Source organism: Trichosurus vulpecula, chromosome 4 (assembly GCF_011100635.1).
Source record: "Trichosurus vulpecula isolate mTriVul1 chromosome 4, mTriVul1.pri, whole genome shotgun sequence".
NCBI classification, from domain to species: Eukaryota; Metazoa; Chordata; class Mammalia; order Diprotodontia; family Phalangeridae; genus Trichosurus; species Trichosurus vulpecula.
Genome location: NC_050576.1, coordinates 129,098,143 through 129,111,763, shown reverse-complemented (window position 1 = coordinate 129,111,763; position 13,621 = coordinate 129,098,143). Strand labels below are relative to the sequence as shown.

Below are 13,621 nucleotides of genomic sequence, written 5' to 3'. Positions count from 1 at the left end.
TTGCCCATCCCCTTACTCAATAAACTCAAATGACTCCTTATAACCTCAGGATTATATTCAAAGTTCTCTGGATTTCAAGACTTACCATTAACTAGCCCCTTCCTATTTTTCTTGGCTTCTTACACCTTATTCCCAAGTAATCTTTAATCCAGTGACACTGGCCTCCTTGCTGATCCAGGACATTCCGCCTCTTGATGGTGGGCATTTTCTCTGGTTGTCTCCTATGCCAGGAATACTCTCCCTCCTCAAATCCACCTAACTAACCTGACTTCCTTTAAGTCCCAACTAAAATCCCATTTTTTATAAGCTTTTTCAACTTCTCTTAATTCTAGGTTCTTAATCTGTTAATTATGTCCATTTGCCACAGTTCTCAAGAATACTCATTCACATTATGATAATCTTTCTTTTCCATACAATTTATTGTCCCTACCTTATTAGATTCCCTTTTATTTGTATATCCAAATTTAATGCTAGGAAAATAAAATTATCATATTAAATTGACATTTCAGCAGCCAAACTTGTCATCTCCCCCATTAGATTGTAAGCTCATTAATGGCAAGGACTGTTATTTGTCTCTTTTGGATCCCTAGAGCTTTGCACAGTGGCTGGCACACAGCTGGTGTTTTGTATTTATTGATGGATGTCACCTTAATACACATGTAAAAATAAGGATTAGTCCAGCCCTAAACCTTTTAAAGGCATTAATTCACTAACATACATTAGAACTACTTTTTTTTTTTTTGGTGGGGGGAAGGCAGGGCAATTGGAGTTCAGTGACTTGCCCAAGGTCACACAGCTAGCGTGTCAAGTGTCTGAGGCCAAATTTGAACTCAGGTCCTCCTGACTCCAGGGCCGGGGCTCTACTCTCTGAGCCACTTAGGTGCCCCAGAACTACTTTTGATCCACTTTTTTCCTTCCACTAAGGACTTCTCTTTTAGTATTTCTAAAGTTCCAATTACTGTTATTTGTGACTTAGTGAGCTATGATTTTAGTCCCTTCTCCCACCCCTTTACTGCGCAATGTAAAAGCAAGAAATGAATAGGTGTGATTAATAATCCAGTTTATTATGTGTTTTAAGCTCAACTTTGTAAAGACCATTCCCTGCAAACAAAGAAGGCATAACAAACAGATAAATGAAATGGGCAGTAAGTTAATAGAAATGGAGCTTCTTAAAAGTCTTTCTACAATATGCTTCCCCCAAAATGTTAACACTGCTAAATATAGTTTTTAAAAACTATGTGTAATGGCATAGAAGCAATTTGAATCATGGTTTTATTCAGGCCACACAAGTGAAAATTAGACACAGGAGAAGCGTGTTAATTAGTTAAAATCAGGTTAGAGTCTTGAAAATTCTTGAGCTCCTACTTGGGAACTGTACACTGGCAGCTTCTAAATCTCCTTAGTCTTAAGTTTAATAATTCAAAATATAAATATGAGGGGAAATAATATACACATGTGTAAGCCATTTTTAAAGCTTCTATGAAGAGTTCTCCTTCGGAATATTAATCCAGTTTCACTTCTCCCTTTAGATGTCTCTTCACTCTAGAATAGGGACTGATAGAATCATCCATCACAAAATCGTAGAGCACTTTTATCCAGGAGTTGTACTGGGGCAAGTTGTCATAATATTCTGCTGCTATTTTTTTCACCTGCAGTAAAAAAAAATACACACATATTTAAAAGATAAGGCATTATGTATAGTACCAACCCTTTATATGATTAACAGGTCTTGATCAAAATTTTAAAATGTTTTCCCTTATTTTAGGGATTAAGGGCTCAGATACATAGTAGGGAAGGCTGTCTCAAAGCTAAAGTTAACTTCAGAACACAAAGCTAAATTCAAAGTAGTTTGCATTACAATAGTAAATCTGTCCAGAACGACTCTGACAGCATCTTTAGCAAAATGGGGGAATGTGGGGGCAGTAGATGGGGGTGGTAAGTGGTGCCAAAAACTAGCTAGTTAGTTACCAAGTCTGGTATTACTACTATGACTTTAAATTACTAGTAAGCACCTAGAAGAAAAAAGAAACCGGGCAATGGTCAAGTCTGGAGTTACTGAAGTTTGAATGTCTTTTCTTAGAAAATGAGCAATCATTTTCAGTAATTTCACTACGAGTCTTTGCACAGACAGTCTTTCCACACCCCTGCCATACTTGGTCAACAGTTGGGGTGCAATGTACTATTTTTCATTGTATTTTTGTATCCCTAGCATAGTGCCTTTCACATCTCAGGCCTTAATAAATACCTCTTGTGGTTAATTGGAAAACTCAGGGAACTGAGCAGGATGAAGGAGGTTTGGCTGCTGCACTATTTAATATAATTTCAATTTCCTAGAATTAGATTTGGATCCACAAATAAACACTAATAAAGCAAATAAAAGGTGCACCAAGGAAATTCATTAAGGTAGGAACCATAAATTGCATGGAAAAGAAAGATTATTCTAATGTAAATGTTTACTTTTATTCACAATACTTCCTGGTAGGTGGTTAGAAGATTAATAATACATACTCCCAAGGCACAACTTTTACGCCCTAAGGTCCTTCAAACACCCTTCCTAAGGCTCCTGCTTCAGTTTTATTTTCCCAAGTTTCCACAAGTGCTATAAAGTTTTTTTCTACAAAGGTGAAACAGAAGTTAGCTTGTCATTGGGAAGGAAGGAAGCAGATTAGGGAGTCTGAGCAGCAGCGCTCAAACTTTGAGGCCTTAGTATCTTTTATACTTTTGAAGTTACTGAGGAGTTTTTATTTATGTGGTTTATGTCTATCAACATTTAGTAGATTATTAAAATTTAATAAATATTAAAAACAAACTAACTAAAAATAAATGGAAATATTATACTATGAAAATTGTGTTGATCTCAGGGACCCCTCTGAAAGGGGCTCAAGGATCCTTGGACCACGCTTTGAGAACCAAGAGTCTTAAGAGTAGGCACTAAGAGATGAAGCAATTTACCCTGATCAAAAGGTCACACAGTTCCCTCTCCCCAAAGTGCCTTCCCTCAGAGATTACCATCCATTTACAACGTATTTATCTTGTAAGAACAGTTAACAGCATGTTGTTTCTTCTGTTAGAACGGGAGCTTCTTGAGGGAAGGGACTCATAATAAATGTTTGTTGACAAAAGACTTAATTAGAAAAGTATTAAGCACATGGAAGGTGCTAAAGTAGGTAGGTGCTAGGGACAGACAGAAAATAGTCCCTATATCAGTCCTGAATAAATTCAAAATCTTCAAATAGTAAATCACATAATTCTGAAATTTTAAGCATACAAAAATCTGATCTAGGTGATTCCCAATTGTTCAAAGAACTGAGATAAAAAATATAAAGACAAAACATAAGATTTATAGTCTGAAATTCCCTAGGAATGCAGGAAGAGAACAGCAAAATTTTGATTATGTGATGAAAGGCTACAAAAAGTAATGAGATGTTACTCTATTTAATATTTAATTTTAGCCCCTAAACTGAGTTTCAAATATGAGTGACCTAACATTGTGGAACTTTAAATTATAACAATAAGCCAAAATAGTAAATTAAAATTATCACTGAGGGGCAGCTAGATGGCACAGTGAATAGAGCACAGGCCCTGAAGTCAGGAGGACCTGAGTTCAAATATGACCTCAGACACTCAACACACTTACTAGCTGTGTGACCTCGGGCAAGTCACCTAACCCCAATTGCCCTGCCTTTCCCCCTCCAAAAAAAATTAAAAAAAAAAATTATCACTGAACCCCATTTTGTACCTTTCAAGCTCAGTGCTCTTTTCACAATACTTTTTTAAAAAATGGGCTAAGACTAAGATCCTGGTCCTAGATCTGCGGTAGTCACATGATCTTGAGCAAGTCTTTTAACTCTATAAACCGGTTTCTTCTTTTCTAAATCAAATGAGATAACTGCCAGCGGCATCTAGTCAAGGAGAGCTCATAACAATAGCTAAATATATGTAACACTATATACCGAGCGTTGTGCTAAGTGCTTCACAAATATTATCTCATTTGATCCTCACAACAACTCTAGGAGGGAGGTACTATATATACTGCCCTCATTTTTCAGATGAGGAAACTGAGGCAAACAAGTTACTTTCCTTGCCCATGGTCATATCTGAACTCGGGTGTTCCTGGCTCAAGGTCCAACACTCTATCCCTACAGCCACAGACTATGTTCTTGTTTGTGGGGAAGATCAGAAAATTCCTAGGAAGTTAGCCACTTTAGTTAGGAGAGAGAAGACAGGGCAGAGTAGGAAAGGCAGAATCCCTGTGGGTATCACTGCATTTAACAATTAACACTGATCAAAATGCTAATTCTACCTAAACCAGACCAAGTTTCCACAGTACACAAGGTCTATAGATTACAAGAAAAGTGATCTCTCAGAAACTTTCAATTCAAAATGTGTTGAGCTTTTCTAGTTGAACCATAAAGAAAAAAAAAAGAATTCATTTCACCCATTAGGGAAGAGGAAACAAAAGTACAAAGCTGAAAGAATGGCCCCACACATTTGCTATTCAGACTAGCACAGGGCTATAATGACAGATTAGTGGCATAATGGTTTTAGATTACACTACAACTGCTTGGCTGTTATCAGATTTTACCAGTGGTAAAGTTCCTTGGCTTTAAAAACAAAACAAAAAATTATAACTACTCGTCCTAATGATAGAAACCCCCTCTTATGTCTTTAAAGCAAGGGAATCTATTAGGAAGAAAATAAATCACTCTGAAGAGGAAACAGAAAATGCGCTAGATGCTGCCTACTGGACAAATATTCAAGTTGGTTCCAGGGAGCCCAATTAGGTAGGACAGCACCCCCTTCTCTGTAAAGAGAGGCTGATTAGGTAGTAAGGAGTTTGGTAAAGTGAAGCAGCAATTGCTAATCCAGACTTTTACACTGCTGAATTGTCTAGTCTCCCCAGGAAAGTTCGGCATACTGGAGTAAATTCTTTAGATGTTCTAAATACTTGGTTAGGGGGTAGTTTTTGGAATTTTGCCTGGAGGGCTCAGAACTCAAAGCCTTTTGCACAGTTATATTTAAATCCATAGTAACAGCTCTCAAAGTTCTTCTAACAGCCTTATCTAGTTAGAGATTGTTATGATTAGTGGAGCCTAGCAATGTAGGACAGGCAATGTGGCGTAGTGGGAAAATTGCTAGAGTCGGAGCCAAAGGCCTGAAGGTTCAAAGTTGTGTCATATTAGGCAAGCCAACTTTGTGCAACTCTGCCTCACTCATCCAGTTCACACAAAGAATCAAGGTATCATTGGTCCTCTTCAAGTGAAAGGACAAAACAAGGACCTTGGGCAAGTCACTTCATTTGTGAGCCTCAGTTTCCTTACCTATAAAAGGGGAAGCTGGGCTACATGATCAGTAATGTCACTTCCAGTTCTCAGTCCTATGAGCCTAAGGTGGCCTCTCTAAACGCCTCTATACCGTCAGTACTTTAAGAATGGGAAACGCTGGCTTTTCACAACTGTTCAGGAAAACCCTCTTTAAATCTCACTGAGTACTCTCTTGCTAGTGGCAAAGGCTTTTTCTATCTTACTTATGGACTAGTCAGAGAAAGCTAAAGATGTAGCAATTACATAAACCAAACTGGAAAGATAGAAAATTATTCTTCACTGACCTTATGAAGTGGACTCTTCTCATCATATACAATTTGGGGTTTTCTTAAAATTGGTAGTTAAAATGATAAAAATCTATTTGACACTATTCCTGTCCAAATTGGTAAATCGGGGGTAATCATTCTAAATGCTCCTAGTTACATATAGAAACAAACAGGCTTAACAAATAAGAAAAGACTTACCAATGGAAGGTTCTTTCCAGGAATGTTGGGAAAATCATGATGTTCATTATGATAACCTACATTGAATGTTATTAAATTAAGAGGTCCATAATAAGAAAAAGTTTCATGTCCTTTTAGAAACATGTAATGCTCAGCTATGAAATGTCCAGAGATTGGATGCAAACCTAGGCCAAGTACTGAACCTGCAAACACATACACAAGAGATTTGATTCCAAAACAATAGTAAATAAAAACATCAAAACTCAATTGAGTCAACAGATTGATAACTTCTAAATAAGTAATTGGCTTGGGGTTGATGCACATTGGTCGAAAAGCATAAATGAGTGGCTGAAGAATAACCCATATAAATTTCCTAAAACGGGTACAGAAAAACCAGCCCTCAAAACTGGTGGGAATATCCACATCAATGCCATCCGCTCCTAAGTATCGATGATGATCCATGTGGTACCTCTTGAAGGAAACAGAGTATGGAATGCCAAAAGGAAGATTTGCGAATATTCCAAGATATCGGTTCCAAAGAGCATGGCAGTTGCCAAGTGCCAGGTTATGAGAGATCTCATGAATAGCTAAGGTCATCGAATGACTAAGGCAACTGCCAAAAGCGTAAGACCAGAACATAACCCATTTCCAGTCCAAGTCTTTTACTAAGTAAAATGCAACCAACTGTGCAAGGACCATCAAAATCACAATCCAGATCAAGTTGTAATTCGGTTTCATCAAAGATTTTATTTCTGGATACTTGGCTGTGAAGAGAAGGAAAAAAAAACGTTAGGAACAAGAGAATAAATATTAAAAAATAGTTCAGAGTTACAAACTAAATGAACCCACATCTGAATTTTCAAAACAAACTTTAGACCCAATGTAGTGCAGCCCTGGTGTCAAGGAACCTTTGTTCTAGAATACTAATGAAAATGGTAAGTAAAATAATGCCTGGCATTTACGTGGTGCTTTATTACATGTACACACTATCTGATTTGATCCTCATACCTAGTGTTTACATAGTGTTAAGGTTTGCCAAACCCTTCCAAATATTTTCTCAGTTGAGCCTTGCAGCAACACTGAGAGGTCAGTGCTGTTATTATCCCCATTCTGCAAGATATCAAACCACAGCAGGCTGAGGTTAAGTGACTTGCCCGGGGTCACATGGGTCTCAAATGTCTGCCTCTTATAAGCAGAGTGGTAATGAGTTAGAGACGAGGAAACCCGGGCAGTGCCAGGTGGAGATGGGATTTGAACCCAGGCTTCTCCTGACTCAGTGCTCTTCTCAATACACAGAATTCTGCTACTAAACGGCTGTGCAACTTTAAGCAAATCAGTCAACCTCTCTGAACCTTAGTTTCCATATCTGCAAAATGAATGGAATTGGAATAGGTGACTTTTGATTTTTAAAAAATACCTGCAGCTTGAAAATTCTGATTCTAAAATTATGCTTACTTATGATTTTGGGATGACATTGTAATTTGACCTGTTTGATTCTTGTCTTCTGCATTCAACAAACAAGCAGTGAATTAAAGTCAACAAAGCAAAACAAACAATAACAACACCTCTGTATTTCAAGATGAGTATACTAGTAGTAAAAGGCAACTTGTGTAGACGAGAAGAATGAGAACTGTAAGGACTAGAACAGACTCTGCACTCCTACCGCTCTATTTCCTCTCGAGCCCCACCATCCCTTATTGCCATCTCCTCTACTCTGCACTTACCTTCTAAGTCACCAAAATGTACAAAGGAGAGTACGTTCAACCACTAATGGAAAAAACATTGCTCACAATAAGCTGGATCTAGCTGTACACTGGATATGGAGTTGGAGAAAGTGAATTCAAGGGCAGTGGCCTTTGTTACCTAAGGCAAGTTCTTTCAACTTAAGAGTGAAAGGGATGGCCTTAATGACCTCTAAGATCCCTTCCAGCTTTAAATTATCATCCTATCATTTGTGATACCGATATGCTTCATTCTTTTCTGTGCACAGAAGCACAACCTGAACAGAAGAAAACTGCTTCAAGGCTGAAAGCAGTGGCTGTATTTGTCTTGGGATGTCAACAGGGTTTTCTCAAGAGACTGGATCTTTCTGATAAAACAAGTCTTTTAGAGTGTTCCAGACAACCCAGATGGAAAAACCAGCTTTTTTCCCCTTAACATGGAAGGTGATCACAGCAGAACATTAGAAATATTATTTGAGTATAACGGAGAGGTAGAGGCTGGCAGCTGATCAGAAGGCTAATACAATAGTTAAAGAATCACAGATCTAGAGTTGGAAGGGCTACCTTAGAAAACATCCAGTTTAACACTTTAATATGACAGTTGAAGATGCTGAGACTTGGAGTACTGAAGTGACTTGCTTAAGGTTAGACAGGAAATAAATATCTGGCAGAGCTCAGCCAAGGAGAGATGAGACCCGACCCAGGTCAGGAGTAGAGAGAATCTAGAGACTTTGTAGAGGAGAGAATCTGTCAACGGCTTAATCGTAGTGGAGTTTGAGTGAGGGAAGAGATGGCTCTTTAACCAAAAAAAAAAGAGAAAATCAAGAAGAATGGCAGATGAGGGAGGAAGGAAGGAAGCGTGAAGAGGAGTTCTCCTTTAGACATGTTGAAACTATTTTTTAAGTCAACATTTTGATGAGAAAAATTTAGATTTTGCACCTTTACCGTCTGTCTTCTTCCTTATTTTGATTTCTCACTTTTGTTATATTAAGTTTATGCAATTTTTAAAGTTATCTATCTTATCTTCTTAGCTACATTTCAGTTTCTTTGAGGGTAAAAACCATGCCTTAGTCATTTTTATTTGACCACACACGTCTCGTACAAGTCTCATATCAAACAGGTAGCCAATTCCTAATATTTGGAATATCTTCTTTGTAAAAAAGATGGTAATTCTTAAATCCACAAAACATGAAGCTTTGTTGTATTTACTTCTTCTATAGCTTTTAAGCTGATATATGCTTAACCCAATACATTCATTTAATTGAACAAGGTGATATCTGAGGCACTTAAGGGTCACTGTTCGATATGTACCTCTTTGATGATAAGATTGAAGGGAAGGGCTAGGAAGAGAACTATTGTCAGGGACAGAAATTGTCCATTTCAATTTCTCATCTATTAATTTTTGAATACAGGTTAAGTGTATAGAAAAAATCCTGGACAAAAAATTCCTCCCAAAAAATCCTCTATACATCATAATGGCCACCACTAGCCAAACGCACACAGAGCACAGAGCAACTTAAGATCTGGAGCCTGAAGGAACCTCAGAGGCCACTGGGTCCAACCCCACCATTTTGACAGAAGAGGCAACTTACGTGCAGAGAAATGAATGACTTTCTCAAGATAGCATGTAAGAAAGTGGCAAAGCTGGAATTTGAATAGAGGTCCTCCAACGACTCCAAACATAGCTGTGGTTCCAAGTGTGTTACGCAGCCTCTCTTACTGTACTCTTGAGAGTTAAGCAAGACCCAGTGAAGGGTTAAAGAACACCTTCAACAACAGAGGCACTGGCTTCTAGGCCAGATTTTTCCCATAACTTAGCCATTTTTTCCCCTAAAATTAGAACAGTGCCTAGCACATAGTAAGGGCTTAAGAAATGCACGTTGCCTTGATGACTACATTTAATGCTACCTTTTACAGGAGGCCTTCCCTGACCCTTGTTAATTCCAGTGCTTGCCCTCTTTTAGATACTTCCTACTTACCTTGTACATGGTTTGCTTTGTATACAATTGTTTGCATGTTATCTCCCCCATGAGATTGTAAGATCCTTGAGGGCAGGGCCTGTCTTTTGTGCCATTTTTTTGTACCTCTAGTGCTTATTTCAGTGCCTGGCACATAATAAATGTTTACTGATTGAGTGATTGATTTCCTCTCTGAGTTTCCAGTATCTTTCCTCAGTAGATGAAGGAATTGACCTAGATGGGGTCTAAACCATCCAGCTCTGCCATCCAATAATTCTAATGTATATGAAAGCATACTGAGCTATTTTTAAAGTTCTGGACCCGGACATGTATCTCCATGTTATTGGGAGACAAGCCCACATTCAGGTCCTAGCACGACTCTGAGATGCTGATATAAGCAAAATACATCACCAGTTGGTTTTGACCCTTAAGTCTCTCTGGGATGGAACTTGCCAATTCAACGACCTCTGCACCTCTTTTGAAGCTCCTGGAAGATCGATATGTGGGAACCATACTCTGCTTCCCGGCAGGAGGGAGGTGGCCCGGACCTTTGATTTTACCCCAGAAGCACCGCAATTACCATTATTTAGGCAGCGGGATCCCTGCAGCGCCAGGGCATCGGCCTCGGAGGCTGAGCTCCATCTCATTTCCCCCCTAGGCCTCATCACTGATCTCTGGGGCAGGGCACAAATAGGATGTGGGGGGCGGGGGGAGGAAGAAGAGGCATTCAGGGAGGAGGCCAGCGACCAGGGCCTCCCCTCCCTCCCCGGCTCGCGCTTTCTGCTGGAGGGGGAGGGGAGAGGGAGGGATGGAGGTGGGAGGCTCCAGGGCCGCAACCCAACCCCTCCCCTCGGCCCAGCCAAGCCCGGGGGGGGGGGGGGCCGGTGGGAACGCCCCGGATGATGCCCCTTCCGTCCTCCCAAAAGGCAGGATGGGGACGGTCGGGAAGCGGGTAAAGGGCCCCGCGCAGGGCCTGGGGCGCGACTGGTAACGGGCCCCAGCTCCGGAGGGAAGCGCCGGGTGCCCGCTCCCGTCCAGGCCCTGCGGGCTGAGCCAAACCAGTCCCGGGGGCGAGAAGAGGCGCACATAACGGGCCCGAGGCGGCCGGCCATCTCACCCAGGATCTCCTTGCGGCGATCTGCATGCGGCTGGTCTGTGTAGACCCATTCGAAGTCCTGCCGCGACACTCGGGCTCCCATCGCGGCGGCGGTGGCACGCGGCCTCTCTCCTGGCAGGGTCTGCTCCCGCGCCTGGACGCCACTCGCTCGGACCCCAGCTGTCAGCTGGCCAGAGACGGACGCAGCACCCCTGGCGAGCCCACGGGCTCGTCTCCGATGGCGGCAGGAGGCGGAGGATGAGGACCTGGCGAAGGAAGGGGGCGCGGAGGTGGGGCCCCAGACCGGACACGCAGCGTCGGCGTCTGGGGCTGACTGGCGGGTGCCGAGGCCCGCCCCCGGGAGGAGCGGCGAGGCCCCGCCCCGTCTCTGCCCCGTCCCGCCCTGTCCCCTTTCTACTTCCCCGCTCCGCCCCTCCTCCGCCTCGCCCCTCCTCCGCCTCGCCCCGCCTCCTTTTCGCCCCCACCATCCTTCCCCCGCCCCTACCTCGGCCCTCCCCCGACGCCCCCACCGCCCAGCCCGGGTGTCCTCCTCTCCCGGCCCAGCCCCATCCCTCCCTCCCGGCGGGGGAGAGGGAACTCTCTGTCTGGGCGCGGGCTGAGCTGGAAGGGCTACGCCCCATGACTGTGCCCTCTCTCCGTTCGGGTCCATAGCTTCTGCCCCAGGACTGCTTCGACCTTTTTCGGAAGGACCTTTTTCGACCACAGTCACCCATCTCACTTCGTATTTAGTGCTTTGAGGATCGCTTCATGAATATACCCTCCTGGGACGTAGGTGCAGTTATTGTCCCCATTTTAGGGATGAGGAAACTGATGCGGGCCATGGCGGGTTGGGGGTCCGAGTTCGTATCTGAACTGCACATCGCCCACCACTCTACCACCTAGCTGCGTGACTCCCTTCGCCCCAACAAAACCCCCACTTGTGTGCAGCGGGAGGACTGCCTCGATTTCCTCTTGGTTTTTGGTTTACTTAGCGTTTAGTACAGTGCCAAACACAGGCGTACTCGTGCTTAACGAATACTTTTTGACTTAGCGCAGTGCCTGGCACGTAGGAAGCGCCTCATAAATGCTTGTTAATAAACCCGGACGTGTCCTCTTCGCCCCCGCCCCCACCCCTCCACGCACACTTTGCTTCATGCCCTAGGATGAACGCATTTTCTTTGACCCCAGTCATTGAAGATGATTTTCTCTAATCTTCCTTTCCCTCCTTCCCCACCTACCAATGTATTCCTCTTACTTTTTCTTTCCAGTCTTCAAGGTCAAGACACAACAGAAAAACTCACAGGTGTTCTATCCAATTAGACTTCCTGTATGACCCCTGATAATGATAGGGTTCGGAGGGGACTCATATGTCATCTCTTCATATTAGAATGTAAACAATTTTTCCTTATTTAGTCCTTTATCATTGTTCATTCATGTTTACTTTTTTATTTCTCTTAATTCCTGTGTTTGAACTTCACAGTTTCTATAAGCCATGGTCATTTCATTAGGAATGCTTAGAAGTGCTCTATTATCATTATAGATCCCCCCCCCCCCATAGGATTATACTCAGTTTTGTTGGATAAGTTATTCTTGGCTAGAATACTATGTCTGCCTTCTGGAATATCATATCCCAAACTCTCCATTGCTTTATAGTGGTGACTGCTAAATTACGTGCGATTTGGACTGCAATTCCTCAATACTTGAATTCATTCTTTCTGGGTTCTTGGCAGTATTTTTTGTTCGACCTCGAAGCTCTGGATTTTGTCTATAATGTTCTTAGGAGTTTTCATTTGGAGGTTTCTTTTAGGAGTTAACGATTGAATTCTTCCTACTACCCCTTTGCCCTCTGGTTCTTAAAGATCTGAGCAAAGATCTTTTTTTTTTTTTTTTTTTTGGTGAAGGAAGGCAATGCAATTGGGGTTAAGTGACTTGCCCAAAGTCACACAGCTAGCAAGTGTCAAGTATCTGAGGGCGGATTTGAACTGAGGTCCTCCTGACTTCAGGACCTGTGTTCTATTCACTGTGCCACCTACCTGCCCCCAAAACATCTTTTAAGATTTCTTGAAAATGATATCCAGGCTCTTTTTTTGGTCAGGGCTTTCAGATAGTTCAATGATTCTTACATTTTTTTCCCCCCTTCATCTATTTTCCAGGTTAGTTTTTGCTATAAGATACCTTATGTACATTTTCTTTTATTTTTCAGCCATTTTTACTTTGCTTTAATATTTTTATTTTCTCATGGAATCATTGGCTTCTGTCTGGTCCATTCTAATTTTCAGGGAGTTCGATGCTTGGAGATAAGGTTTTGTACCCCTTGGGCTAACCTTTCCAATTCTTTCTTCCATAGTTATATCTTTTCCAGTGTTTTCCTCCAGTGTATTCATTTCATTGATAAAAACATTTTTTAACTTTTGAAAACTCTTACTTTATATCTTGTTGGAAATCTAGTTGAATTTTTGCCCACAATATGTTTTTCTTTGAGGCTTTACTTGTACAAAGATGTTCTGGAATCATTCATTTCTTCTGTCTTGAGTGACCCTATAATTGTAATAGCTTTTTATGATGGGTTCGTTTTTCTCATCTTCTAATCTGACTTCTTTGGACTTTGGATTAGGGCCAGGTTCTTTGCAATTTTGGGAAGAAGGTCTAGACTAGTCTTTTGCTTTTGTAGGGGTAGGGTTATGTTATTTCAGGCTTTCAAGGACAGCTCAGGCTAGGGACTCACAACCTTTCAGTGCTGCCAAAATGGTCTGATCCAAGATAGCATCTTATCTATGCCTAGCTTGGTATGAGCTCTGCAACATTTTAACCTGTGTTTGGATCTGAGCAATGGTAAACTGTTGCCGGACTCAGCCACTATCAGCCACCTGGGAAGTTCTGATGATTCAGACCAACCGAACTTTAAGGAGGCGGTACTTGGCCTGAGTCTTGAAAGAAAAAAGCTATCCTAAGAGATGGTGATGAAGAGTGAGCCCATTCCAGGCTTGGAGGGCAGCCCAAGCCTCCACAAAAGTATGGCAACGGAGATGGAACATTATGTGTGAGAAACAGCAAAGAGGTCAATTTGGTTGGATCATAG

The 13,621-nt window shown here is 41.9% G+C and overlaps 1 protein-coding gene across 1 annotated transcript; it reads right to left on the bottom strand.

Annotated features, from left to right (window-relative positions):
• Nucleotides 1-1,043: 1,043 nt before the first annotated feature.
• On the bottom strand, nt 1,044-10,976 carry DEGS1 (delta 4-desaturase, sphingolipid 1). The gene is made up of 3 exons (XM_036755352.1): nt 10,564-10,976; nt 5,789-6,531; nt 1,044-1,649 (listed from the first exon to the last, which is right to left on the bottom strand). Exons 1-3 carry the CDS (start codon nt 10,643-10,645, stop codon nt 1,503-1,505), a joined length of 972 nt encoding a protein of 323 aa, XP_036611247.1. The 5' UTR covers nt 10,646-10,976; the 3' UTR covers nt 1,044-1,502.
• Nucleotides 10,977-13,621: the final 2,645 nt, after the last annotated feature.